This window comes from Pogona vitticeps, chromosome 6, assembly GCF_051106095.1.
Source record: "Pogona vitticeps strain Pit_001003342236 chromosome 6, PviZW2.1, whole genome shotgun sequence".
NCBI lineage: Eukaryota > Metazoa > Chordata > Lepidosauria > Squamata > Agamidae > Pogona > Pogona vitticeps.
In genome coordinates this window covers 4,575,496-4,601,003 of record NC_135788.1, presented here as the reverse complement: position 1 = coordinate 4,601,003, position 25,508 = coordinate 4,575,496, and the positions used below count along the sequence as shown (strand labels likewise).

Sequence of the window (25,508 nt, the reverse complement as noted above, 5' to 3'; positions counted from 1 at the left end):
CCAGAAGCCACCAACTGCCACAACCGCTTGCCCATCCTGGCTGTGGGATTTGGTGACTTATCTTTTTTTTTAAAAAGGTAACTTTTCTAATCTTTGGAACCACCCACTCTGTCTTCAACGCTCTCAACTACACGATGAGCTTCGTTCGGTTCCTTTCGCCTGTATCAGGTTCTTCTTGGGAGTTGCTCCAAAGTTGGAGATGCCAGTTTGACCCCCCCCCTCTCTTCCCCTTCTCTCAGAAACCAGAAAACTAAGCAAAGTAAATGAATTTGCTCTAGAATCGACATTAGACCTGGAATGATTATTTTTTTAAAAAAATTAACTTACAGAGTTTTAAATCTTGCAAATTTGTTTTTAAGCTTGAAACAGGTTTAATGGTTTTTTAAAAATAGTATTCATAATGGTTTGTTTTATAGTTTTAGTTTCAGTGGTTGTGAGCCACCTTGGGTCCCCTATGGGGAGAAAAGGCTCATAAAATAATAGGAAGGAAGGAAGGAAGGAAGGAAGGAAGGAAGGAAGGAAGGAAGGAAGGAAGGAAGGAAGGAAGGAAGGAAGGAAGGAAGGAAGGAAGGAAGGAAGGAAGGAAGGAAGAAAGAAAGAAAGAAAGAAAGAAAGAAAGAAAGAAAGAAAGAAAGAAAGAAAGAAAGAAAATGTGTAAAACTCAGAGAAATCGGTTCATCCTGAGATATAATGCTGGAAGTCTGACATGAAAGATAGCAAAAGACTGTTGAGGTCTCCAGTCAATCAGGATGTGAACCACAGTGTTGGCAGTTCAAGCCTAACACGGCTACATCGAAAAGACCCTCAGGTAGCCAGAACAAACAGCTGCCTACTCCCCTTGCGCCCTGCGCATGCCTCATGCAGGTTTGCCTTGATTTCAGGGAGCTCGGTTCTCTCACCCCGCTCTGCCCATCCCACATGTGAGCATTATTCATCATGCTGCTTCGGAGGGACGAACTGGTTCTCTTTAGCAGCTCCTGGCAGATTTCTGGGAACATCGCTCCAGCCCAGGCGCACAGGTGGGAGACGAGGCAATCACAGCCTCGAGACCTGTTTATACAGGATTGAACCTCTCCCAGTGCAATACAGAGACTCTCCTGTCCAGCAAGAGTGTTGGCTCTGTGTCTGCCGGGAAGCCAGTGCTTTCGATCAGCCGCCGAGAGGAGGACCAAGATCAATTTTCCAAGTAGGATGTTACTCTACCTTTGTACCATGAGTTCCTGGAGTCTGCGGGACTACCGGCTCTTCCTTTGGCTGGCTTTGCCATCCCTCGTAAGTAAACACTTCATCCGATTCACCTGCGTTGCTTTTGCACATCTGTCCACTTTGGCTAAGCGGGAGGCGGTTGTGTATGTCATCTTTCTAGTAGGCATGCTGGTTTCTCCAAAGATGCTCAGGCAGGGGCTGAGCGGTCCGGTCTGCGACCAGCTTTCTTTTCAAATCAAGCCGCTCGGTAGCGAACGTTTTCGCTGTATGAAAGCTAGGCAGCCGTGGCCGCCGGTTGCGTTTCTCGGAAGTGCTTGTGAAAAGAGAGACAAATGGAAATGTGGAAAAAGAAAGGGGGGAGAGGCAGGACCCCTTAACAGCTTGTTCTGGATTAATGATCAGATAGGGCGATTATATTGGGATAGAGCGTATGGTGCTTGAGCACCTAGCTTGGTTGAGTGTTGCTTATAAAATACTGCCTGTAAAGTAAAATTAGGGACATGGTGGCAATAGGGACGTGGTGGTGCTGCAGGTTAAACCGCAGAAGCCTCTGTGCTGCAAGGTCAGAAGACCAAGCAATTGTAAGATCGAATCCACGCAACGGAGGGAGCTCCCGTCACTTGTCCCAGCTCCTGCCAACCTAGCCGTTCGAAAGCATATAAATGCGAGTCGATAAATAGGTACCACCTTGGTGGGAAGGTCATGGCGTTCCATGTCTAGTTGTGCTGGCCACATGACCATGGAAACTGTCTTTCGGACAAATGCTGGCTCTACGGCTTGGAGACGGGAATGAGCACCGCACCCTAGAGTCGGACATGACTGGTCTAAATGTCAAGGGGAACCTTTACCTTTACTAAGAGAAGATTAAGTGGTAGAATGTGTGTTTTGTAGGCAGAAAAATCCAAATTTGATCATGAGAATTTCCACCTAAGACCAGGAACAATTTGCACCTCCAATTTTGGATCTTTGCTTCTATTTGGCCACAACACCCTGCAGGATTGATGGACTGTCTGACTCTCCACAAGAACGATTCTGGTGCCAGCAAAGGTAGACGGTATCTCAGAAATTAATGCAAGGGTTGGAAACATGATCAAACTTCTCTACAGAATTTGCCTCTCTTTTGGGCTCCAGAAGAATGATCTTTTGTCCCAATTTGGGAGGACGCAATCCTTGAGCACATGAGTTCGGCGAAATGCAAAAACAGAACCCTCCTCTTGCTTCAGTTTCATCCCAGGAGCTGTGACAGTGCTGGGAAATTCATGGCTCAACACTTTCTTCTAGAATGTCCCCCAGATAAATCTGAGAGGCAGATTTGCAGAGGATAAAATTGGGAACAGGTCAGAGTCTATGTATCTCATTTTGACATTCTGACAAATGTTGGAGGCATTTTTTGTTCTAACTTGGCTTTCCATGGGAACAACTAAAATCAAGAAGCCTTTGCATTTTCGGCTCTGATTTTAACTTGAATCTAGAAATTTTGGTAGAATAGGAACTTCTGAAAAAAACACAAACTTTTGGAATGTGTCAGCTTCAGTGTGGTTTAGCACTGTGTCATGCTTGGATTTTTTCCTTGTTTGAGATCCCTGGTTCTTTCGGCTGCTCCTTTGGCTGAGGGTTTGATCTGGACATCAGTCTTGGGCCATCAATAGATGAAATGGACAATGCAAGAGAGATTTAAAGAGAGGTGGAATCCAAAAAACAGTTGGGTGGGGAAAGACCTTGTTACCAAAGAATCTCCTGAGAAAATATATTCTTCTTGGTTCTCCTCTTATGTGTCCCCCAAACCAGGAATTCTTTCTTTCCAGACATCAAAAATCAATCAAAACAAAATGTATTAAGTCTCGTTTTCCACCGTTGACTGGGGATACGGATAAGCTAATGATTTCCTGCTTGCACCCTGCAGGAACTTCGCTTCCGTATAAGAGAAGTATACAAACCTTTGGCCCCATCGTGATCTGATTTTTGAAGTAGAGCATGATTCCCTTGCCAGAGGCAAAGACCTTTCCCTTCTAAATAACATTTTTGACAACAGGGCAACTTCTGAACCGAAAAGCCTGTATTGGGGATGCAGGCATTTTTAAAAAACACTTTACTAGTTTTAAGTGAGTGGCTGTTGTTATTATCTTTTAACATTCCAAGCATTTGAAGTCAGACTGTATGTCTTCTTTTCATGCAATAGGACTTAATTCTCAGTGGTTAGGTGCTGTCGAGTCACCTCTGACTTCTGGCGACCCCGTGGAGGAGCGATCTCCCCCATGTCCTGATTTCAACAGACCTGACCAGCTCTTGCTATTTTACAGTGCAACATTTTGTTGCAGATCCTCTCTGCTCCTCTTCTGCTTCCACCACTGCCCGGTTTTGAGACCTCTCTGAGGCTTCTGACCGCTTTGTAAACAACCCCCCCCGACAATACAGGGCGCGGGGATGGAGTCGCCCGCCAAGCAGCCGGTCAATTGGTCAGGAGGGGATGTTAATAAGTCTTCCACAGCTGGAAAATGCAGCCTTTCGGGGGGGGGGGCTGCCTACGTGCATGTACATGGGAAAACATGACCTGCAGAACTGATGCAGGGGTACACGTCTTGTTCCATTTGCTGTTTAGGGTAAAGGGCAGGGGAGGAAATCGAAGGAAAGGTCATGTGGATGTCCCAGCCTGGAGGGAAGAAACTAGAACAGATCTGAGCCACTTTGGCGGCTTGATACCTTGTTTTAAAGGGGGCTTGTGGGAGCTTTCCCAGAGTGTGAAGGTGCGATCATATGGAAACAGATCGCAGTTTGGGCTGCTGGTGGAGCCATCCGGAGCGGTCCATTTCCTGGTGATCACATGGATGTATGGGGGACATCAGGAAGGGGTACACGAGTCACGCGGCCCGCTGTCCAGGCGGACCGGCAGCTCGACTTCTTGGATTCAATTTTTTTTTTTTTAATATAGCGATTCGGTTTTGACTTGTGATTCTTTTCAAGTGGGGGAAAAGTTTGCTTTTAATAGGGACTTGAGACTTGGGACTTGGTAGCAAAAACCAGGTCTCGGACCCAAAGACGTGCCACATCCTTGGGGAAAATCCACAACAGCCTGACCCTGATTTTTGCCCAAGCTGGATTTTTGGGTCCACCATTTTTTTTTTTTTTAGAAAGCTAGCATGCAAATCTCACCACCCTTCCTGTAGAAAGCTTGCGCGGTCAGCATGACCTTGTCTGTGGTTTGCGGAATAAGGAAGTAAAACATGGAAAGAAAAGGAAATTAATGGAGGGGACATTGGAAGTACAGCAGCCTTAAGCAGGAGAGGGTGGAAGAGAGTTATGGAATCAAAGAATTACAGGATAATGGAGTTGGAAGGGGTCTAGAAGGCCATCGCGTCCAGCCGCCTGCTCAGGGCAGGAATCCCAAGTCAAAGCAGATCTGACAGAGGGTGGTCCCATGTTCTCTTGAATGCCTCCCGCGCTGGAGCGCTCAACACCTCTTGAGGTGGTTGGTTCCACTGTCGTACTGCTCTAACACTTAGGAAGTTTTTTCCCCTGATATTCAACCATAATCTGATTTCCTGTAACTTGAGTCGATTGTTGCATGTCCTGAACTCTGGGATGATCGAGAACAGATCCTGCCCCTCCTCTGTAGGATGGCCTTTCAGGTGCTCTCCTATCTCTCCACAGTTTTCTTTCGCAATGCTAAACATGCCCAGTCTTAGGGCTTAGTTTCCAACCCCCTGATCCTCCTGGTTGCCCTCTTCTGAACTTACTCCAGTTTGTTGGCCTCCTTCTTGAAGTGTGGTGTCCAGAACTGGACACAGTCATCTAGATGAGGACTTGTTGTTGTTGTTTAGTCATTAAGTCATGTCCGACTCTTCGTGACCCCACGGACCAGAGCACGGCAGGCCCTCCTGACTTTCACTGCCTCCCAGAGTTTGGTCAGATTCATGTTGTTCGCTTTGATGGCACTGTCCAACCATCTTGTCCTCGGTCGTCCCCTTCTCCCCTTGCCTTCACACTTTCCCAACATCAGGGTCTTTTCCAGGGAGTCTTCTCTTCTCATGAGATGGCCAAAGTCTTGGAGCCTCAGCTTCAGGATCTGTCCTTCCAGGGAGCACTCAGGGTTGATTTCCTTCAGAACGGATAGGTTTGTTCTCCTTGCAGTCCAGGGGACTCTCAAGAGTCGCCTCCAGCACCACAATGAGGTGGTGCTGGAGGTTAGTTGAGGCCTAACCAGTGCTAAAAAGAACGGGAGTAGCACCTCACAGGACATGGAGATGGTGCTTCTGTTAATGCAGCCTAAAATAGCATTTTTTTGGGGGGGGGGGGTAGCTGCATTGTACTGTTGGGTCATATTTACCTTGTCGATCAGAAATTCAAAGGAATCAGGGTCCGGGTGTAAGCTTACCAAATGACATTTGGTGTTATGTACTCTTACATAAAATAACATGCTCATGATGCAGGGTGCTGGAAGGCCGTGCGTATGAATGGTGTGGGGAATATCCATGTGCAAGGCTTGCCTTCTGCTGACGGTGCGACTCCAAGATAAACAAGGAAACGATTTTGAAACTTTTGCTGAATATTTATACTTTCGGTGTGGAGATCATCTGAGCGGAATAACCTGGCCACCTGTTTTATTTTGCCATGTTTTGATCTCTCCGGGCTTGTTTTGTTTTTCCCCTCCCTTAAATAGTGCAGATCCACAGGTGGTGATACCCTGCCGTAAACAGGTACGAGAAGAAGAGGAGAGCGTAGAGACGGAAAGGAGGATTTAGCACTATATTCATCTCTGCTATTTATACAGGGCTTATTTTGAAACAGACTAGCAGAGGCGGAAATTATGTTCCTTTCCAAGAAAGTGTTGTCTTTAAATGCAGATTTATGCATTTCTGAAGGGATAGTTCATCTGATCACAAGGGAGCAGCTGTGTTGGAAATGCTTCGATGCAAGGGAATAATCGGGAGAAGTCACCGCGAGGTTTTATTTTACTGCGTTATGGTTCTTGTACATAAGATTTCCAGAAATGTTTCTTCTTTGTAATTAGACGAATATTATTTGAGGGGGAGAAGTGTATCTCATATAGATCAAAAAAAGAGCATTTTATGTAACACATCAACAAAGATTTTATCTATCTATCCTGTTTTCCTGAAAATAAGACGTAAACTGAAAATAAGCCCTAGAATGATTTTTCAGGATGGTCGTCATATAAGCCCTATCCCCCAAATAAGTACCAGTTAAGTGAAACTGTGTCCTAAGCACACTCCTGTACCGCCGTGAGTCCTGGACCCTTTGTGCACGGCAGGAGAGGAAGCTGAACACCTTCCATATGCGTTCCAAATAGAGTAGACCTAGAACGAGCTGGAATATTCAGCATGTATACATTACTGAAACAGCGACGTCTACGTTGGCTTGGGCACGTTGTGAGAATGGCTGATGGTCGGATTCCAAAGAATCTCCTGTATGGAGAATTAGTGCAGGGAAATCGCCCCAGAGGGAGACCACAGCTGCGATACAAGGAGATCTGCAAGCAGGATCTGAAGGCCTTAGGAATGGACCTCAAGAGATGGGAAACCTTGACCTCTGAGCGTTCAGCCTGGAGGCAGGCGGTGCATCACGGCCTCTCCCAATTTGAAGAGACCCTTGTCCAGCAGGCTGAGGCAAAGAGGAAGTCACAAAAGCAGCAAAACCAGGGAGCCGGACAGAGGACAGATTGTCTTTGTCTTCAGTGTGGAAGAGATTGTCATTCTCGAATTGGCCTCCTCAGCCACACTAGACGCTGTTCCAAGTCCTCCATACAGAGCACATTACCATAGTCTTTCGAGACTGAAGGATGCCTAACTAACTAAGTGAAACCCCACCCTACACCCTTGTGCAGCAACCAGAAGATGATATGACTGTCTTTGAATCAACGTAGTTGGTTGTGCATGAAAAAAAGAATTCCCAGAAAATAAGTCCTAATGCGTTTTTGGGAGCAAAAATTAATATAAGTCCCTGTCTTAGTTTTGGGGAAACACGTTATCTATCTATCTATCTATCTATCTATCTATCTATCTATCTATCTATCTATCTATCTATCTATCTATCTATCTATCTATCTATCTATCTATCTATCTATCTATCTATCTATCTATCTATCTATCTATCTATCTATCTATCTATCTATCTATCTATCTATCTAAAAACCGTGTTGATTTATTACACAAAATGTTCTTTTCTGATATATCTTTTCTTATAGCTAGCTAGATAAATAGATAGAAATGAAGAATTTTTTTTGATGTGTTACTTAAAATGCTCTTTTTTGATATCTCTTTTGTTGCAAATATGGGGCATAATGTCGCTTATCTCTTGATTGTGTGAAGTACACAAGCCAAAGAAATGTAAGCTGTCTCCAGGCTCTTGATCCCTTTCTGGTTCCAGGTGCTTGGACAATCTCATCCGGAATGTGATTCCCTGATAGAATGGAAGAAAAACGAAACGGATTGTCTAAGGCAGATTCACCAGCACGGCAATGAAACTGCAGGTACCCCAGGAACGCTGAAGGGTCAAGAGAGAGGGGTGGCTAAACACTGATGGATCTGTAGAGGTCTACATGCACACTTGTGTCCACACACACCCACTTACACACACAGAGCCTTCATTTCCATACCCAGTAGGACTGTGGTATCTGCAGGGGATTGGTTTCAAGCACACAACAGATTCATATATGTACTGTAGGCAAATGCAGCCTTTAAAACCTCTACGCTGTGTAGGGGTTTACACATCATGAAGTCGAATAGCTGGCAGAGCTGTTGTGACAAAGGAGTCAGGTGGAAATCGGAACTCAGCGTCTGGCAATTGTCTTCTCATATCAGGTTGCAAGAGAATATGGGACCGGTTACTGTGCTGGCCTGAGACGAGTCCGGGACAAACGCTCACTTTTACCTGCCCGGGGATTCTCCTCCACTTCACAAAGCAGCCAGGTGAGGAGGGTTGTGCTTGCGGTCGGCCCTTGTCGTGATGTCCGGGCAATACGCTACACTGATGGAACGCAGAAAGCACTGCAGAGTTTTGAATTTCTGGTCTAATTCCTCTGTACTGTGCAGTAAACGTACAGGAACTCACAGGGAATAATAGCTACCAGTTCCCCATGTAGTCCAACCCTTTTCATTCACTGGCGCTTAGGGTCTCAATGACTCACTCTGAGACATTTGTAGGAAAAAGAATGAAATGTTTCAATACTTACGGTTGCGAACAGATCAACAGCAAATGAACAAGCGTGACTGACTTCAACAGAGGAGGAAAAGAGGGAAAGGCACAATGGTCAGCTAAGAGGAGGGGCTGGTCTTTGAAACCAGAGGTGGTTTGTGCTGAACAGATGGACAACCACCCCGGCTCAGAAAGGTCCCTCCCTAGCTGTTTGGGGGATTTTGGGAACTGTAGTCCAAAATGTACCTTTCCCAGGCTCTCAGAATCTGCATGAAGATACGTATGCAGTGGGACACAGAACATCCGTGTACTGCTATTCCATTATGCATTGCTTCCCCCTTTCATTACGTTATTTAAAAAGGAAAAGAAAAATCCATGCCCCGAATCACAGTGACAAAAACAAAAAAACAGCTATCTGGAAATCAGAAATTAATTTGATCTGTTGACTCTTCCCTCCCCCCCCCCAAAAACTAGGCACGATTAAGAGAAGCTGCACAGCTCAAGGCTGGTCCGAGCCATTTCCACCGTATGCCATCGCTTGCCCAATGGAAGATGAGGTGACTCTCAGTGAAGTGAGTAGAGCTACATGAGTGATGAAAACAACAAGGGATAGGAATTTGGGGTTTTCCTGACTGCAAATACTGTAATTCTCTGTTCTGGGAGTTCTACCTGCTGTACAGGCTACTTTACAAACACCTAAATGCGATGCACCTGGAAGGAAGGCCTAAATCGGAAGATTCTGAGGTTTAGCTAGTTCTAGTGCCCCCTAAGCATCGAGTTCCTGCCCCCGGGGCTAGCCGGGAGCTTTCTTCCTGAGCCCAACGCTTGGGCAACCCTAGGCCTAGCTAAGATTCCATATTTTCTAGGTGGATCGTGTTTAGGTATTCCAAGTTGTCTCCAAGGTAGCTAGAACTCCCATGAAGGAGAAGTATGGTCTCTGTCGTTCAGAAAATCCAAAACCCCCGTTCCTATAAACACCCCACCTTGAGATTAGAGGAAGGAGGCCGAAAGAGGACTCTCTTCGTCTGGCGATCAAAGGGCACGACATTTGGTGGCTAAGCGTTGTGCCCCCAAAGGTGAGGTCTTGAGGGCTCATTACCATTGACCAGTTGTGCATTGGGCTGGCATGTTTGGGGTGAGTGAAGGAATCATCTCCCCACTTATTCGGGGAACATACACCATTTGATGGTGGGTTGAGATTTAAAAAAAGGAAGCGAGAGACAGAGAGAAAAAAAGAAGAGAGAGGACGTCTCGTGGGAAGACATGCCTTTGAAGGGCCACAGAGCAATGTTCTCTGGGTCACTAGATGGCCATCTTGGTTTCCAAAGGTGTGGTGGACCACATTGGCTACCCTGCAAGTGAGCAACATGGATGTTGTTTTGGCTTCTAAGAGAGGCCGTGCTCCGGCGCGTTCCTATCTTGGAACCTCTGACCTATTCTATACAGGCTTTCAAGAGCGCCTTGGTCTAGAGGGGCGGGGTATAAATAAATAAATAAATAAATAAATAAATAAATAAATAAATAAATAAATAAATAAATAAATTGTTGGCTATTCAGAGTACGATAAAATAATGGAGTTGGAAGGGGCCTCTAAGGCCATCGAGTCCAGCCCCCTACTCAAGGTGAGAATCTACGGTCTGCTTGCTAGGTCCCAATGTTGTGGAGTCATGTTATTTCTGACTTACGTCAACTCTGACTTACGCCCAAAAGTCCTGTTGCTAATAACCCAACTATGGTCTTGCAAGCTCAATGGCCATAGCATATGGAGTCAATGAATTTTTTTTTCCTGCTGCCTTCTTAGTTCATGGGCTTATTCTGTGTCTGTTGCAGCTCTCCTACTGGTCCACCATCAAAACCATCTACACGGTGGGTTACAGCATCTCTACTACCTCTCTTGCAATGGCCATCACAATCCTTGTCGCGTTCAGGTAGGTTCGTAAGAGCCTAAAAGCAGAATTGTGGGAGGGGGAGACAATTCAGTGAGAAGTAGATGAGGCTTTTAGTAGATGTGATGAAGTTCCTTAGCCTGATAGAACGACTAATGGAGGTTGTTTTTGAGAGGGCTTAATGTTTTCATCTTCCCCATCTCCTTCTTCCTCTTCGGAGCCTCCTTTCCCCCAAATAATTTCCATTCTGCCTGAAACAGACGTGCAAATCGTCACTTCTTTCATTTTCACCGATGAGAAAGAGAAATTACTAACATTTTCTCCCTGTTGGGGAAGATGATGCAATTTTTTGTGTCTTCCCCCCCCCCCCCGGCATTTCAGGAATTTTTAATTGTTTTTTGGTGAAGAATCTCTGAAAATAGTTCCTTTTCCATTTTTTCTTGCAAATGTTGTTGCTGATTAAAGAAATACTGCTGGTCTTTTTGCTCTTGCATTAAGCAGGGAAAATCTCTCAGCAGTTGCTCTTTTTTTAAAAAATGAAGTATCTTGTAGTCCTAAGATATCCTTTCTTGTCAAGGATGAGAAATCTGCAGTTATACCCTGTTTCCCTGAAAAAAAAGCCCTAGTAGGATTTTTCAGGATTGCTCATCATATGAGCCCTACCCCAAAAATAAGCCCTAGTTAAGTGAAACCCTGCCCTTCACCCTTGTGCAGCAACCAGAAGAAGAGGACAGGACTGTCTTTGAATAAACGTAGATTGTTGTACACACAAAAAAATAAAGCATCTCCTGAAAATGAGCCCTAATGTGTTTTTGGAGCAAAAATTAATATAAGACTCTGTCTTATTTTGGGGAAAATATGGTATGTTTCTTTACTTATTATGATTTTTATCCCACCTTCGTCCTACAGCAGGGCCTCAGGCAGTACAGAAAAGCATCTAAAAGCCACACATCATTAAAAGCATCCCAATGAAATATTTACAATAGACCGGTTTTTGAAACTATAAATCAGATGTTTAAAAATAACCACCACCACCCGTCTTGACTGATTGCTGATTTTCAGAAAGCTTATCCAGAGTGGTTTGTCTTCAGAAGGAAGGGAGGGAAGGAAGGGAGGAACTGGAAAAGTCCACCCCTGTCACCCATTCCCCTCGGATCATGCTCCCTGAGGTTGCCACACCAAAAAAGGCCAGGAGGTCATTAACCAGAAACGGGGCCTTCTCAGTTTGGCCCCATCCCGTTCGAATGGGCTCCCAATGGAGCTACACCTGGCCTCTTCCCTCACACCCATCAAGAGGATGCTCAAAACAAGGCTCTTTCCCAAAGCCTTTGAGAGCATCCGCCCCTAAAAGTCGTATGACTAACTATCATCAGATTGCCTTTTTCGCTGGTCATTGGGATTTTAATTTATTGGAAAGCTGCTTGTGGGGTTTGTCACTTACTACCTTTATGATTTGTTGTATATTACGGTTATTTCGCTCTGAATATAAACCAGCCAGAGTCATGTTTAGCACTAATCAGTGTGGGATAGAAGAAGCCCAGCCATTTTCGACTAGAGTACAGGGTCTTCTTGGTGGTGGCCCCTATGTTATGGAATCAACTCCCAGAGAAGCAACACCAGTCCTCCTCCCTTTACTCATTTAAGGTGCGGTTAAAAACACTACTTTTCAGGGAGCTTTTTCACACCGACTCCTGTTTTCCATTTCAGGCGGAAAATTGGCTATGCTGTTGATTTTTAGATTAATATTTTACTATTTGTGTGATTTTAGTATTTTCTTTGCTGTCATTCTATTTTAACGGTCTGTAACTGCCCCAAACAATGCTTCAGAACGAATGGAGGGATATATAAATTAAAGTAATAACTAAAATAATAACTGAATACATTACTGCATTTTTTCGTGTATACGACGTTCCCATTTATAAGACGCCCCCACTTTTCTAATCCAAATTAAGAAATCCAAGCGGGGCTTAGCAAGTGTAGGGAGAAAGGGATCAAAGTGCTACAGGATCGCTTTGATCCCTGCTTTCCCCTCCACTTGTTTTTGTTCTCTCTTCAGTTTACTTCCGTGTATAAGACGACCCTCAATTTTTAGTCTAAAGATTTTAGACAAAAGTATAGTCTTATACATGGAAAAATGCAGTTATAAAGCCAATAAATAAAGTGTACCTCCTGAGAGAAAGGATGCTCCATAATCCGGGATCAGCCAAAGAAGAAGCCCTCTCTTAAGTCCCCGTTATATTCATAGCTGGAAATAAGGATAAAGCATAATTGCAATCTATTAATGACAGTGCTTTGACAAATTGCTATTCATCGATGGGTTCCAACAACGTTGTAAGGTAGGCCAGTCCAGTTATCAACACGCTGTAGTTGAGAGATAACCACCAGGATGTCTCCTAACGGCTTGTTCTCTTCTCTCTGCAGGAGACTCCGTTGCCCGAGAAACTATATTCATATCCAGCTGTTTATCACCTTCATCCTGAAGGCCATTTCTGTCTTCATTAAGGATGCGGTTCTCTTCCAGACTGAAAACATGGAAGATTGCAGCATTTCCACAGTATGATCATTTCCCATAGTTATACAATCGTAACTGAGTCTCTGAATGCCTTTTTAAAGTTAAGCCAGTTTTCATGTTTACCTGTTTTACATATTCTTTTAATTAGCCTATAGTTTAATTTTTTTTAATGTTTAACTTATTATGTTTTTAATTCTCTTCTTTTTAATATTGCGAGCCGCCTTGAGCCTCATTATCGGGAGAAAGGCTGTCTATGAATCAAACAAACATATAAATAAATCGCCCCCCACACACCCCCTTTAAAAGTTGGATTTTCATCCTTGGGTCTTTAATGAGAACATTAAATTCGTTTTGATGTCTTTTAGGGATAACATTAGTGCTTAGTTCAGATTGCCAGAGGGGAATGTCATCAAGTATTCCTGGAAGGGTCCTTCATCTTGGATATTTGCACGGCCAAGAGATAAAACAAAATAACTGCTATGTCCCAGAGCGAATGGGAAAGATGTTTGTTTTTGAAGAATTTAACAAAATTTGCTAATTTCGTCATTCAGAGAGAAAGAGTTTGAGATTTAAAAAAATGTTAATCTGTCCCTAATTGCCGCTCAAATTCATTTGGTCCCTCCACCCATTTTTATCCTGAGAGATGTTCTCGCTTCCCTAACCCAGCCTTGACGGGGTTCAGTCTCCACCAACACACGAAGCAAACCAGCCTTACAAACTGGGTGATCTCCTGCGGTGTGTCTGTGGTTGTAGTGGCTGGGGATGATGGGAGCTGTCATATGTGGAGAGCTGCAGGTCAGAGAAAGCGGGTAGAGGCCCAGTTGGACAGAGAGACGAGGGACCCCCAAGAATCTAGATTGCTTTGAGTCACACTGGTAGGAAGGATCTCGATCGTGACGTTCAGAAATCATTTTTTTTCATGCAAAGAGATTGTCCTGTGACTGAACCGCCTGAACTTATAGCTTCGTGTTTCCTCTTCTTCAGACAGAGTGCAAGATCTCGATGGTTTTCTGTCACTTCTTCACAATGACCAACTTCATGTGGCTGTTGGTGGAGGCTCTGTATCTCAACTGCTTGCTGCTCTCGTCTTTTCCCCACGGAAGACGCTACTTCTGGTGGCTCGTTCTCTTCGGCTGGGGTAAGGAAGAGGGACTTGCCTCCTCCTCTTTGTTCATGGTTGAGAAATCTAGAGAGGTCTAACAGGCATGGGGAGAATGGGAAAGCAGCTACGCCTTCCTGAGCCCTCAGTGCACGAAATTCGAAGTTATTTCTTTTTGCCAAATATATGGGTTGCTCTTCCAGGCTCTGCAAAATTGGCTTTAGGATGCAAATGTTGTGGTGTGTTGCTCCTATTCTATCTATCTATCTATCTATCTATCTATCTATCTATCTATCTATCTATCTATCTATCTATCTATCTATCTATCTATCTATCTATCTATCTATCTATCTATCTATCTATCTATCTATCTATCTATCTATCTATCTATCTATCTATCTATCTGTCTGTCTGTCTGTCTGTCTGTCTGTCTGTCTGTCTGTCTGTCTGTCTGTCTGTCTGTCTGTCTGTCTGTCTGTCTACAGTGGTGCCTCGCTTGACGAGGATAATCAATTCCAGCAAAATTGCTGTTAAGCGATATCCTCGTCAAGCAAAATAAAAAATTCCATTGAAATGCATTGAAAACCCATTCAATGCATTCCAATGGGCTGAATAACTCACTGTTCAGCGAAGATCCTCCATAGGATGGCCATTTTCAGCTCCCTGTAATGCAAAAATGCCTTCCTAAACACAGCAGGGAGCCATTTTGTACACCCAGTGGCCATTTTGAGACCCGACAATCAGCTGTATTTGATCGTCATAATGCGAAGAATCGGTTCCCAAAGCAGGGAGCCGATCATCGCAAAGTAGAAAAACCCCATTCAAACATCGTTTTGTGATCGCTTTTCCTGCATTGAGCAGGGGGTTGGACTTGATGGCCTTGTAGGCCCCCTTCCAACTTCACTTTTCTTTATTTCTATGATTCAATGACTACTTCTTCAGATATATGAGTCAGAAGATAGAGACTACATGGTAAAACATTCATGCAAAACTCTAAGCTAAAGGGACCGTGATACCTGGTTGCATTCCACACCTAGTAATGATTTCAGTCCCCTATTTGGTACTCAGTTCTTTTGAAGCTTGGTTTTCTAAACAGCAACAATGATTAAAAGAAGCAACAGTAGAAATAAGATTTGATAATATAGAGAATAACATACTTTACATTTTAAATCTTATTCTGAAAAGATGGGTCTGATTAGTTGGAATGGAAAATAACCAGCGATAACAACATAATTGTCCAATTTGCAATGGTTTAAGAAACCTTGGCTAGTATTTAATCCATTAAGATGCATGTCCAGTACACGTATATATCTTATCTCAGTTGTTTTCATCTGGATTCTTGTTCTATAATTTAAGATACAGGGGGGAAATATGCATTGCTAAACATTTTTTTCAAAAAACATTTCATCCTCCAGGTGTTCCAACCTTCTTTATAATACTATGGATCTTACTTAAGGTGCATTTTGAAGACAATCTGTAAGTCGTGTTTTCTTTTTGAAATTATAATGTGGGGAGTGGGTTTGACAGCTTGCGCTGATGTTTAAAGAAGGCAGGAAGTCTAGGCTTGCACAAATTCTGGGCCATTGACACACATCCATGGTGGTTTAGTGAGGATGGGGGCAGTTTCTGATGCCAACTTGGTGATGACAGCTAGCCTGTTGGCTGTGTTCAGTTTGTGAGGAATTGTGAAAACATGCCAGAAAATCTGTCCTGGGGGGATTTTGTTAATATCTATCCAAAAAAATACAAAACAAAAAACTCACAACTATGGAAGAAGTACACAACTTTAGTGCTGACAGTGAAGACACTGAAAATAGTTATAAGTTTTGTACATCTTGGTTCATCCATCCATCCAAAGGGAGACTGCAGTGAGGAAATCAGGAGAAAGGGCCGCCATGAAGGGATTAGAAAAGATCATCCAGCGTAAGGGTGTCTCACTGGAGACCAAGACTAAGATCAACCACACTCTAGCATTTCTGACCACTGTGTACGGGTGTGAAAGCTGGACACTGAAGAAAACGGACAGGGAAAAAATGGATTAATTTCAAATGTGGCGCTGGAGGACAAATTTCGCAGATGCAAAGAAAGACCATTTATTTATTCATTTGATTTATATACCGCCCCTCTGGCAACGCGGGCCATTCTGGTTGTTTCACAAACCCCAAGACATAGGATGAAACAAAACGATGCAATAACAAAACAAAGTATAAATCAATCAATACAAAATTAAACGGACCAAAATAATATCCATGAACATGAACATAAAAAGGAGAAGAAATTAGACGGTGGTGGTGGGGGTTTGAACCCTAAGTTGAATCAAGATAGAGTCGAGTCCGGGAAAGGCCTGTTTGAAAAGGAACGTTTTAAATAACTTCCTGAAAGATCAACACGTCGGTCCTAGATCCAATGAAGCCTGAACTCTCTCTCTCTCTGGAGGCCAAAATGCTGACGCTGAGGCTGTTCTGATTTGGAAACCTGCTGAGAAGACAGGATTCTCTGGAAAAGAAAATAATGCTAGGAAAGATGGAAGGCCGCAGGAAAAGAGGAAGACCCCAATACGAGAGGGACCGACTCCCTCAAGGAAGCCACAAGCTTGAGTTTGCAAGAGCTGATCAGGTCCATTGAGGACAAGACATTTTGGAGTTTGCTCATTATTATAGGGTTGCCATAAGTTGGAACAAAAACAGAGCCTCCATAGATCAAGACAACCTTTTTTTAAAATTTGAGAGTGAGAAAACAGGTGTATTTTCTTTACTGTTTTACAAATGGGGGAGATGATCAGAAAGATGCGGGCCCTGAAAATGTTGTTTTCTGAAAAGATGGAGGATGTCTGTTTGCCTTTAATCACCCTTGGGTTACTTCCAGGTGCTGGGACGCCAACCAAGGTTCTCCTTACTGGTGGCTCATCAAAGGACCCATTATCCTTTCGGTCGGGGTGCGTATCCTATTTCCAGTTGTGTGGACAGCATTGGTATGGAATGATGGCTGTTGCAGCAGTGTGCGAGCGTGCGTGCGAGCGTGTGTGAGAGAGCAGACGTTCAAGAGCCAAGCTTGCACAAGACGGAGAAAGGAAGCCGATTAACGAACGCGCAGCCTTCCCGTGTTCCTTCTTTAAAGAGCGTTGCGATTGCCCTCCTCACGATGGTTATTTGCTACGACCGCTTCGGTTCCCAAAATGGGACAGGCATATAAGAATAAATGGGAACCTCTTTATACCTGGATGAAATCTACACCTATTTCAGTAAAACAGATTAGATTAATTTTACGTTAGAGAGTATAAGACGAGATGAAATGAATGGAACATATTGCAGAAAATCACTCTGGTTGCAACGGATAGAAAAGTAGAACAAAAATACAATAAATATTTATTTAAAAAAATTGGACCGGCAAGGGAATGGTAGCAGCAGGCCCTCCCTCTTTAATTTTTTTAAATTTTTTTTACCCCACCTCCTCAACAAGAATCCAAGCCGGCTTACATCCTTAAAAAAAGACAATATTTAAAGGTAAAAACAGGAAGGGTGCCAATACTAAAAATGCCATACTAAAAACGATAAACGAAAGCCAGACCCTAACACAGTCAAAGCAGTAAAGGGGCAATAATTCGTTTAACACCCCCTCTCGAACAGTGAGTCCCTCAGGGAAGGCTTGCCTGAAGAGAAAGGTCTTGGCCTGCCTGCAGAAGGACAGCAAAGACGGAGCCCCCGGCTGGTCTCCAGTGGCAGGGAGTTCCAAAGTCTGGGAGCTGCCACCGAGAAGGCCCTCCTGGTTCCCCATCCAACACCCCTGTCTTGCACTTGGTGAAACTGTTTTCACCCTTACCAGTTTATTAGCTCTTTTTTACATATAGTTTTTCTTTTGCTATCAGTTGTCAAATAAACGGAACACTCCCACAAGAATTTTCTGAGGCCGTTTCTAATAATTTTCTTTCCTTCCTTCACCTAGTGAGAGTCCAAACTCTCTCCATCATCTCTCCCTCTATCTCTGATCCAGGTCTTCCCAGGTTCATGCTTATGTGGTGAAAAGGGTTTTGCCCATGTGTGCATGAGGTAACCACCTCAAACTCAGGGAAACTCTGAGGTTCATGGAGTAGGAAGAGACCTCCCCTTGTATAATCTCCTGGGACAGACCGAGAAGCCATTTTAAATCTCCCCCGTCCCAAGAAAGAAAGAGTTGTGCAAACATATCCATGGAGGGGAAAAAAAGACATTTTACTGAATCATGGACTGCGCAGAAATATATATCCACCTCATCTGCTCAAACTTCAAATCAGAGAGGGAACCATCAAAACAGACCAATGTAGAGTTAAAAAATTGTGGAAAGGTGTGTGTTAGAGCAGCAGTCCCCAACCTTTTTCGGTCCGCGGACCTGGGGTGTGTGTGCTCCATGCACGGACCGGTTGAGGGGTGGGGACCCCCCGCTTACTGGTGCATGTGTCATGTTTGCTGGTGGGTGTGTCACACTTGCAGGTGTGTGGCCTTCATGCTAATGCTTCCCCCAGCGCCCATTCCCTACGGGGAAGCTGCCGTGGGGCAGCCAGCCTGGGAAGTGCCCTGACGCATGGCTTTGACTCTTTGCTGGCTTGTTAGGGAGGGTGGGGAGCGAGCAAGCCAGCAAGCAAAGAAGCAAAGCCGTGCATCGAGGTGCTTCCCAGGCTGGCTGCCCCATGGTGGGGGGGGGGTGGAGATCTGTGTCCGCGGCCCAGTTCCAGCTAACCCACAGACCGGCACCGGGCCACGGACCGGGGGTTGATGACCCCTGTGTTAGAGCATGTGTGCATACATTTATGTCTGTTTTGTGTAGGTGTATATTTTTGCAAAATGAAATACAGTAGGATCCCTGATCCGTGGATCAGTGTCCGCTGATTCACTTATCCATGGCCTGAAATTATTTAAAAATATTAAAATAAAAATAATAGAAATATATATATTTCTAAAGGTGATGTTACCAGAACAATCACTAGAGAGAGCCAGAGACATGCTATGTGTACTGTTTGCTAGAGTAATACACCGTATTTTTCCATGTATAATACACCCCCATGTATAATATCCCCCCACTTTTCTAACCCCAAATTAAGAAATTTAAGTGGGGCTTAGCAAGTGCAGGGGGAAAGGGATCAAAGCACTGCCGGATTGCTTTGATCCCTGCTTGCTGCCCTCATGCTAAGTCCCGCAGGACTTAGCAAAAGGAGAGGGAAAGGGATCAGAGCAATCCCATGACTGCATGATTGTTTGGATCCCTTTCCCCTTATACAGCCATGGGATTGCTTTGATCCTTTCCCCCTACACTTCCTATGTCCCATGGGACTTAGTAAGCAGAGGGGAAAGCAAGGATCAAAGCCATCCTGCAGCGATTTGATCGCTGCTTTCCTTTTGCTAAGGCTTAGCAAGGGGAGGGGAAAGCAGGGATCAAAGCCCTGCAGGATCACTTTGATCCCTGCTTTCCCCTTCACTTGGTTTTTCTCTTCTCAGCTTACTTCCGTGTATAAGACGACCCTCAATTTTTAATCTAAATATTTTAGACAAAAGTATAGTCTTATAAATGAAAAAATATGGTATTTCTACAGATGAAATTACCCGAACTGGCCAGTAGAGAGAGCCAGAGACCATGCTATGTATTTCATTGGCTATTAAAATAGCATTTGCAATCTGCGTGCTTCAGCATCTGCGGTAGGGGGAGGGGGGCTTGGAACTGTTGTCCCAGAGATACGGGGATTCTAGACAATGAAATTTCAGTTGCACTTGCTAAATATGCTCTCCCCCCCCATCTCCTCTCTCCATCATCACTGTGGCTGCATCATCGATGTCTCCGGAATAGGCCTGCTTTGTTCTTTTTATCAACATCATCCGCATCCTCCTGAAAAAGCTGGACGCGAGACAAATCAATTTCAACAACTCCTCCCTATACAGGTAACAAGATGAGAGTCTGCTAACATGGGGTCAAAAAAAGGCCCCGCGACAATATGTTGTGAAATATCGAGTGGTGTGTTCATCGTGCTTGTGCTGCTTTGTTTGTTTTATTTAGAATCCATTTTAAAAAATTAGTTGTGCATGTATTTTTTTTTAAAGGACACTTGAAATAAGAACTCTGGTTTGCAAAATATGAATAGCATGGAGACAGTTATGCTAGAAGCTGCCATGATTCATGATAGGTAATGAATATGGGAAATTCATTATAAGTAATTTCGGAAAGTCATTATAATTCATGATAAGTAATGCATTTCAGAAAGAGAAAAAATGAGTTATTTCAGTAAGAGCAAACAATCAGTGTTAGGCAATATGTCCATACAACCTGTGTTTGTCGAGATCAGTTTGCACATGGTGATTCTGCCATCTACTGGACATTTATATCTATTGCATTAAGAGTCAATTTGAAGTTTGGTTCTTTTTAACCTTTCTCATGTCTCTCTCCCTCTGTTAGGCGTCTCTCTAAGTCGACGCTGCTTCTCATCCCCTTATTTGGAACCCACTACATCATTTTCAACTTTCTTCCCTATTCCATCGTGGGAATCCGTCTGTACTTGGAGCTCTGTATTGGTTCATTCCAGGTGAAGTATGGAACGAAGGGATATGTTAGACAAGCTTTCTCTAACCTGCTGTCACCCAGATATTTACAGTGGTGCCTTGCTTAACGAGCGCCCCATTTAACGATGAATCCGCATAGCGATGGCTTTTTTGCGATCGCAAAAGCGATCGCATTGTGATGTTTTATATGGCCAAACATCGCTTTGTGGTGATCGGTAAGCGAAACGCTTACCGATTTTCCCTTAACGATGTTTAAAAAACAGCTGATCGGCAGTTCCAAAATAGCCGCCAGAAAAAAAATGGCCACCCGCAGCGTTTTCGCGCCCTTTCCTTGCTTACTGGGCAGCGAAAATGGCAGCCGGATGGAGGATTTCCACATAGTGGTGAGTTTTTCCCCATAGGAATGCATTAAACACATTTTAATGTGTTCCTATGGGGGTTTTTTTTGCCCCGTATAGCGACGAATCCGGATAGCAACGGTTTTTCGGCACGGATTATCGTCACTATGTGGGGCACCACTGTATTTATTTATTTGCTTGTTGGTTGGTTGGTTTGTAATTGATTTACCCCCACCTTTCTCCTTTAAAAGGACGTGAGGCAGCTTACATCATTAAAAGACAATATTTGAAGTGAAAAACAGCAGGGTAGAAATGTTAACAAGGATCCGAGAAATACCACCCTTTTTTTAAAAAGGCAAATAAAAGCAACATCAAAAACACATAGAAAGCAGTAAAGGCACAACCATTTATTTTTAAAGAAACCCTTTCAGACTGCCAGTCATACAGGGAAAGCCTGCCTGAGGAGAAAGATTTTTTTTCATGGCTATTTACCTGTTACAGTACATGTCTCCTGCCTATGATTCTATGATATGATGACCCCCTTATCTCCAGGATCAGTATTTGCTGATTCACTTATCCACTATCTGAAAATATTAAAAATATTAAAAGAAAAATCCTAGAAATATGTATTTCTAAAGATGAGGTTACTGGAACTGGCCACTAGAGGGAGGCAGAGACCGTGCTATATATAATGTTCGTTATGAAAGGAGCGTTCACCTTCTTCAGAGCATGAACCTTTTCCAGCACCAAATACAGTGGTGCCTCGCTTAACGAGCGCCTCGCTGAGCGATGAAATCGCTTAACGAGGCGCTCTGGGCCATCGCTGGAGCATTCGCTCAGCGATGGCCCCTATGGCGATTTTTCGCTTTGCGATATTCGCTAAGCGATTCGCTTAGTGAATATCGCATAACGAAGCGGGGGAGAACAGCTAATTGGCGGTTCCAAAATGGCCGCCGGAAGGTCCGCGCCGCATTTTCGTGCCCTGCCCTCGCTTACCGAGGGCGCGAAAATGGCGGCGCTATGGAAGAACCTCGGACAGCGTTGAGTTTTCAGGCCATAGGAACGCATTGAACGAAGCTCAATGCGTTTCTATGGCTTTTTTATTTCCGCACAGCGATGTTTCTCTATAGCAAAGGTTAATCCGGAACGGATTAATTTATTTTATTTATTTATTTAATTTATACCCCGCCTATCTGGCCCACCGGACCACTCTAGGCGGCTTCCAAATATAAAATCAAATAATAAAACATAGACAAATACATAATAATCAAACAAGAACAGCAGTAAAGATAAAAAGGAAAAGTAAGAAAAAATCAAGAGTTGGCTGCAGGGAAGGCCTGAATAAACAGCCATGTTTTTAATTGGGTTTTAAAGGTGCCCAGCGTGGGGGCCGCGCGAATCGCCGGAGGGAGATTGTTCCAGAGGCGAGGAGCCACTGCCGAGAAGGCCCGGTTTCGTGTCTTCTCCTTCCGGGCCTCTCTCAGCATCAGGCTCCTCAGCCTCACCTCCTGACTCGCGCGGGTGATCCGGGTAGACCTTGGTGGGAGGAGGCGTTCCGCCAAATATCGAGGTCCTAAACCGTTTAGGGCCTTATAAGTAAGCATTAAAACTTTGAAGTTGACACGGAAACAGATGGGCAGCCAATGCAATGCGGCCAGCGTTGGAGAGATGTGTTGATATTTTCTCACTCCTGTAAGGAGCCTGGCAGCCGCATTCTGCACCACCTGAAGTTTCCGTGTCAGCCTCAAAGGCAGCCCCACGTAGAGCGCGTTTCAGTGATCTAATCTTGAGATTACGAGCGCATGCACCAAGGTAGTGAGCGCCCCCATGTCGAGATAGGGTCGCAGCCGGGCAATCCGCCAAAGATGGAAAAATGCGGTGCGGACTACCGACGCCACCTGAGTTTCCATGGTAAGCGTCGGGTCCAAATATATGCCGAGGCTGCGGACCCCACTCTATGCGAGGCACCACTGTACTGGTTTCACCAGGGTCTCTCGTTTTTCCTGATATTCAGCCTAAATCTGGCTTCCTGTCGCTTGAACCCATTATTACATGTCCTGCACTCGGGGATGATCGGGAACAGATACTGCCCCTCCTCTGTAGGACTGCCTTTCAAGTCTTTGAAAAGAACCATCCTATCTTCCCTCAGCCTTCATTTCTAAGCTAAACCTGCCCAATTCTTTCAGCCTTTCCTCATAAGACTTGGTTTCCAGCCCCCTGATCCTCCTTGTCGCCCTCCTCTGAACTTGTTCCAGTTGTTAAGCATCCTTCTTGAAGGGTGGTGTCCAGAACGAGACACAATACTCAAAGCGAGGCCTAACCCTTGCCAAATAGAGGGGAGTGAGCTGTTACCCTCTAAAAGCTACTACAGATGCCAGGAAGCAGTCCTAGATCCTCACAGTGGCTAGAAAATGGAAAGGAAGTTTGTCCAAAAGAAGGAAAAACTCAGTTCTCTCACAAAACAAAACCAAGAAACACCCATTCATCAAATCCTTTCAATTTACACTGCCATGCTGCAATGCTTGTGTGTTACTTTGCATGAACTAACTATTGCATTTGTGTGTTTTTGGTAGGGCTTCCTTGCAGCGGTCTTATACTGTTTCCTAAATCATGAGGTAAGAGAGCCTCGTTAGTGCTCCAAAATCTATTCGTTTGCTTTACGATTCTTCTTTTTTTCATCATGCAAAGTTTGCCCTCTAGTGGTTATGTAAACAATTGTTATTAGAGATGGAATATTCATATTCATAGAGGAATCCGAATCTCCCTGACCCAGGTGGACGGGATCCCCAGTCCCTCCTCCCCGAACCCACCCACCCACCCACTTACGGGTCCCCACGCACCACGCAGGGCTGGCTTTCTGCTTGTCGTGCCAATACGAGATGAAGCAACCGGCGCTGCTCCGCCTTCATGCTCTTCTGGCCACTCAGCAGCTACGTGGGGAGAATCGACATCCCGCCCCCTGGGCTGGATTGGCCCAGAAGAGCAGGAAGGCGGAGCAGAGTCAGCTGGGCTTCATCTGGCATTGGCACCATAAGCAGGACCTCGGCCGTACACAGCCTGTGTGGCAACCCATAAGTGGATGTGTTGGTTTGAGGGGGCAATGACTGGGGACCCTGGTTACCTGGGTCTGGAGTATTCATAGCCGGATACGAATCAGCTACGAATACGAATCCTGCTATATATCCGGCTACGAATACAAATCCAGCTATGAATCCGGCTACGAATCTGGCTACGAATACGAATCCAGCTACAAATCCAGTTTTGAATAGGAATCCAGCTATGAATCCAGCTACGAATACAAATCCAGCTACGAATCCGGCTATGGATATGAATATCACATCTCTAATTGTTACGTCAACCCAGGACACTCCACTACGGTGCCATCTGAGCAACTGTCACCCAGCAACTGTCACCCAGCTTCCGAGAGTGGCAGGATTGGGAGCCTCCCTCGAAGATCTCAAGTCCTGCCTTAGCTCCTCTATAAGTATATGGTTTTTGAAAGAGCCTGGTCCCAAGCCATATTCACCAAAGGAAATTGAAATGAGACCCTATATTGGAGCCCTTCAAAGGCTCTTTGAGGGCGAACTTTCGTGAACCAAGAATCCACTTCTTTAGACACAGGGGGTACAAATGCATGTCCCTTATATCTATTTCTTGTTGGTGAGATTTATGCTTAGGTGGAAGTGCAGATAACAGGCAAAGTGGCAATGATTTATTAACATGGGAATGGGGCTATCCTGTCAAGCTGTAAATGTGGCGTGTGTGGATCTGTATTTTTGGACTATGACCCCCAGAGAGGCCAAACATTTCTGAGCACTTTCCAAAGGCAGTGAAATGCAGTAGGGGCACCCTATTCACAGTATCTGCTGATTCATTTATCTACCATCTAAAAATAGTAAATAAAATAAAATAAAAACCCGCCAGGGTGCATTTACCAGACCTGGCCATTAGAGACCTTGCAATGTATAGCGTTTGATGCTACCATTTTTCCGCATCCGCAAGGGGACTTGGAACCAATTCTCCATGGGTTGCTGTGGTGGTGGTGGTTTAGTCGTTAAGCCGTGTCCGAATCTTCGTCACCCCATCGACCGGATCACGCCAGGCCACCACATTCTGGTCTTATCAGTGCCAGCTATTGTGGCCAGAACCCTACTGGCCATTTATATCCACATAAGAGAAACGACTGAAGCCATAGTGGCCAGTTCTTGCAATTAATAAATTAGCTGCATGTCTTTGGCACCTCTGGGTGTTCAGCCAGGAATACACCCGGCGCTTTGTTAATGAGCAGCAACTGGCTGCCAGAGCTTCAGCCATTTTGGTGACCCTGGGGGTCAACCGCCGAGAGGATTCTGGCGAGCAACAACAACATTTCTTCTGTCCTTTACCACGTCTAGAAAGTGACCACAACTTTTCAGCAACTGCCATTTTTCCCCTTTTCCAGGTGCAGGCGGAAATTTGTCGGAAATGGCGTGGCAGCAGTTACGGATTTGCCGTGATGTGGAGGAGGAGGACGACGAGGTGGACCATGCCCTCGAGTTCTGGAATCAAAATGACAGCCTCTGTATGCAAAGGATAACCAATAAAGGAAGGCACCCTAGAGTTCAAGGGCGTGTGGAAATCCCCCAGATTCGTTCAACGTGCTTTGATGGGTGATTCCCACACCCATCTAAATCTCTTCAAGACTCTTCAAGGAGGGCGTCTGAGGGCAGAGAGTAACAACCTACATAGCCTATAATTAGAACTGAAACGCACACACAGTACAGTTAACATGTCATTAGAAACAGAACTCATGTAAGA

At 44.6% G+C, this 25,508-nt stretch overlaps 1 protein-coding gene across 1 annotated transcript; it reads left to right on the top strand.

Annotated features, from left to right (window-relative positions):
• Positions 1-754: 754 nt before the first annotated feature.
• Positions 755-25,508, top strand: GHRHR (growth hormone releasing hormone receptor). Its single transcript, XM_078378305.1, has 13 exons — positions 755-1,272; positions 7,588-7,690; positions 8,022-8,129; positions 8,830-8,927; positions 10,186-10,283; positions 12,663-12,795; positions 13,738-13,891; positions 15,268-15,328; positions 16,718-16,787; positions 19,667-19,758; positions 20,270-20,396; positions 23,285-23,326; positions 25,153-25,508. The coding sequence occupies exons 1-13, from the start codon at positions 1,192-1,194 to the stop codon at positions 25,285-25,287; spliced, it is 1,302 nt and encodes a 433-aa protein (XP_078234431.1). The 5' UTR covers positions 755-1,191; the 3' UTR covers positions 25,288-25,508.

Coding starts and splice junctions, on each gene's coding strand:
- GHRHR (XM_078378305.1), top strand. CDS start 1,192: ATGTTACTCTACCTTTGTACCATGAGTTCCTGGAGTCTGCGGGACTAC. Junction 1,273..7,587: donor GGCTGGCTTTGCCATCCCTC/GTAAGTAAACAC, acceptor TTCTGGTTCCAG/GTGCTTGGACAATCTCATCC. Junction 16,788..19,666: donor CCATTATCCTTTCGGTCGGG/GTGCGTATCCTA, acceptor TCTCCGGAATAG/GCCTGCTTTGTTCTTTTTAT.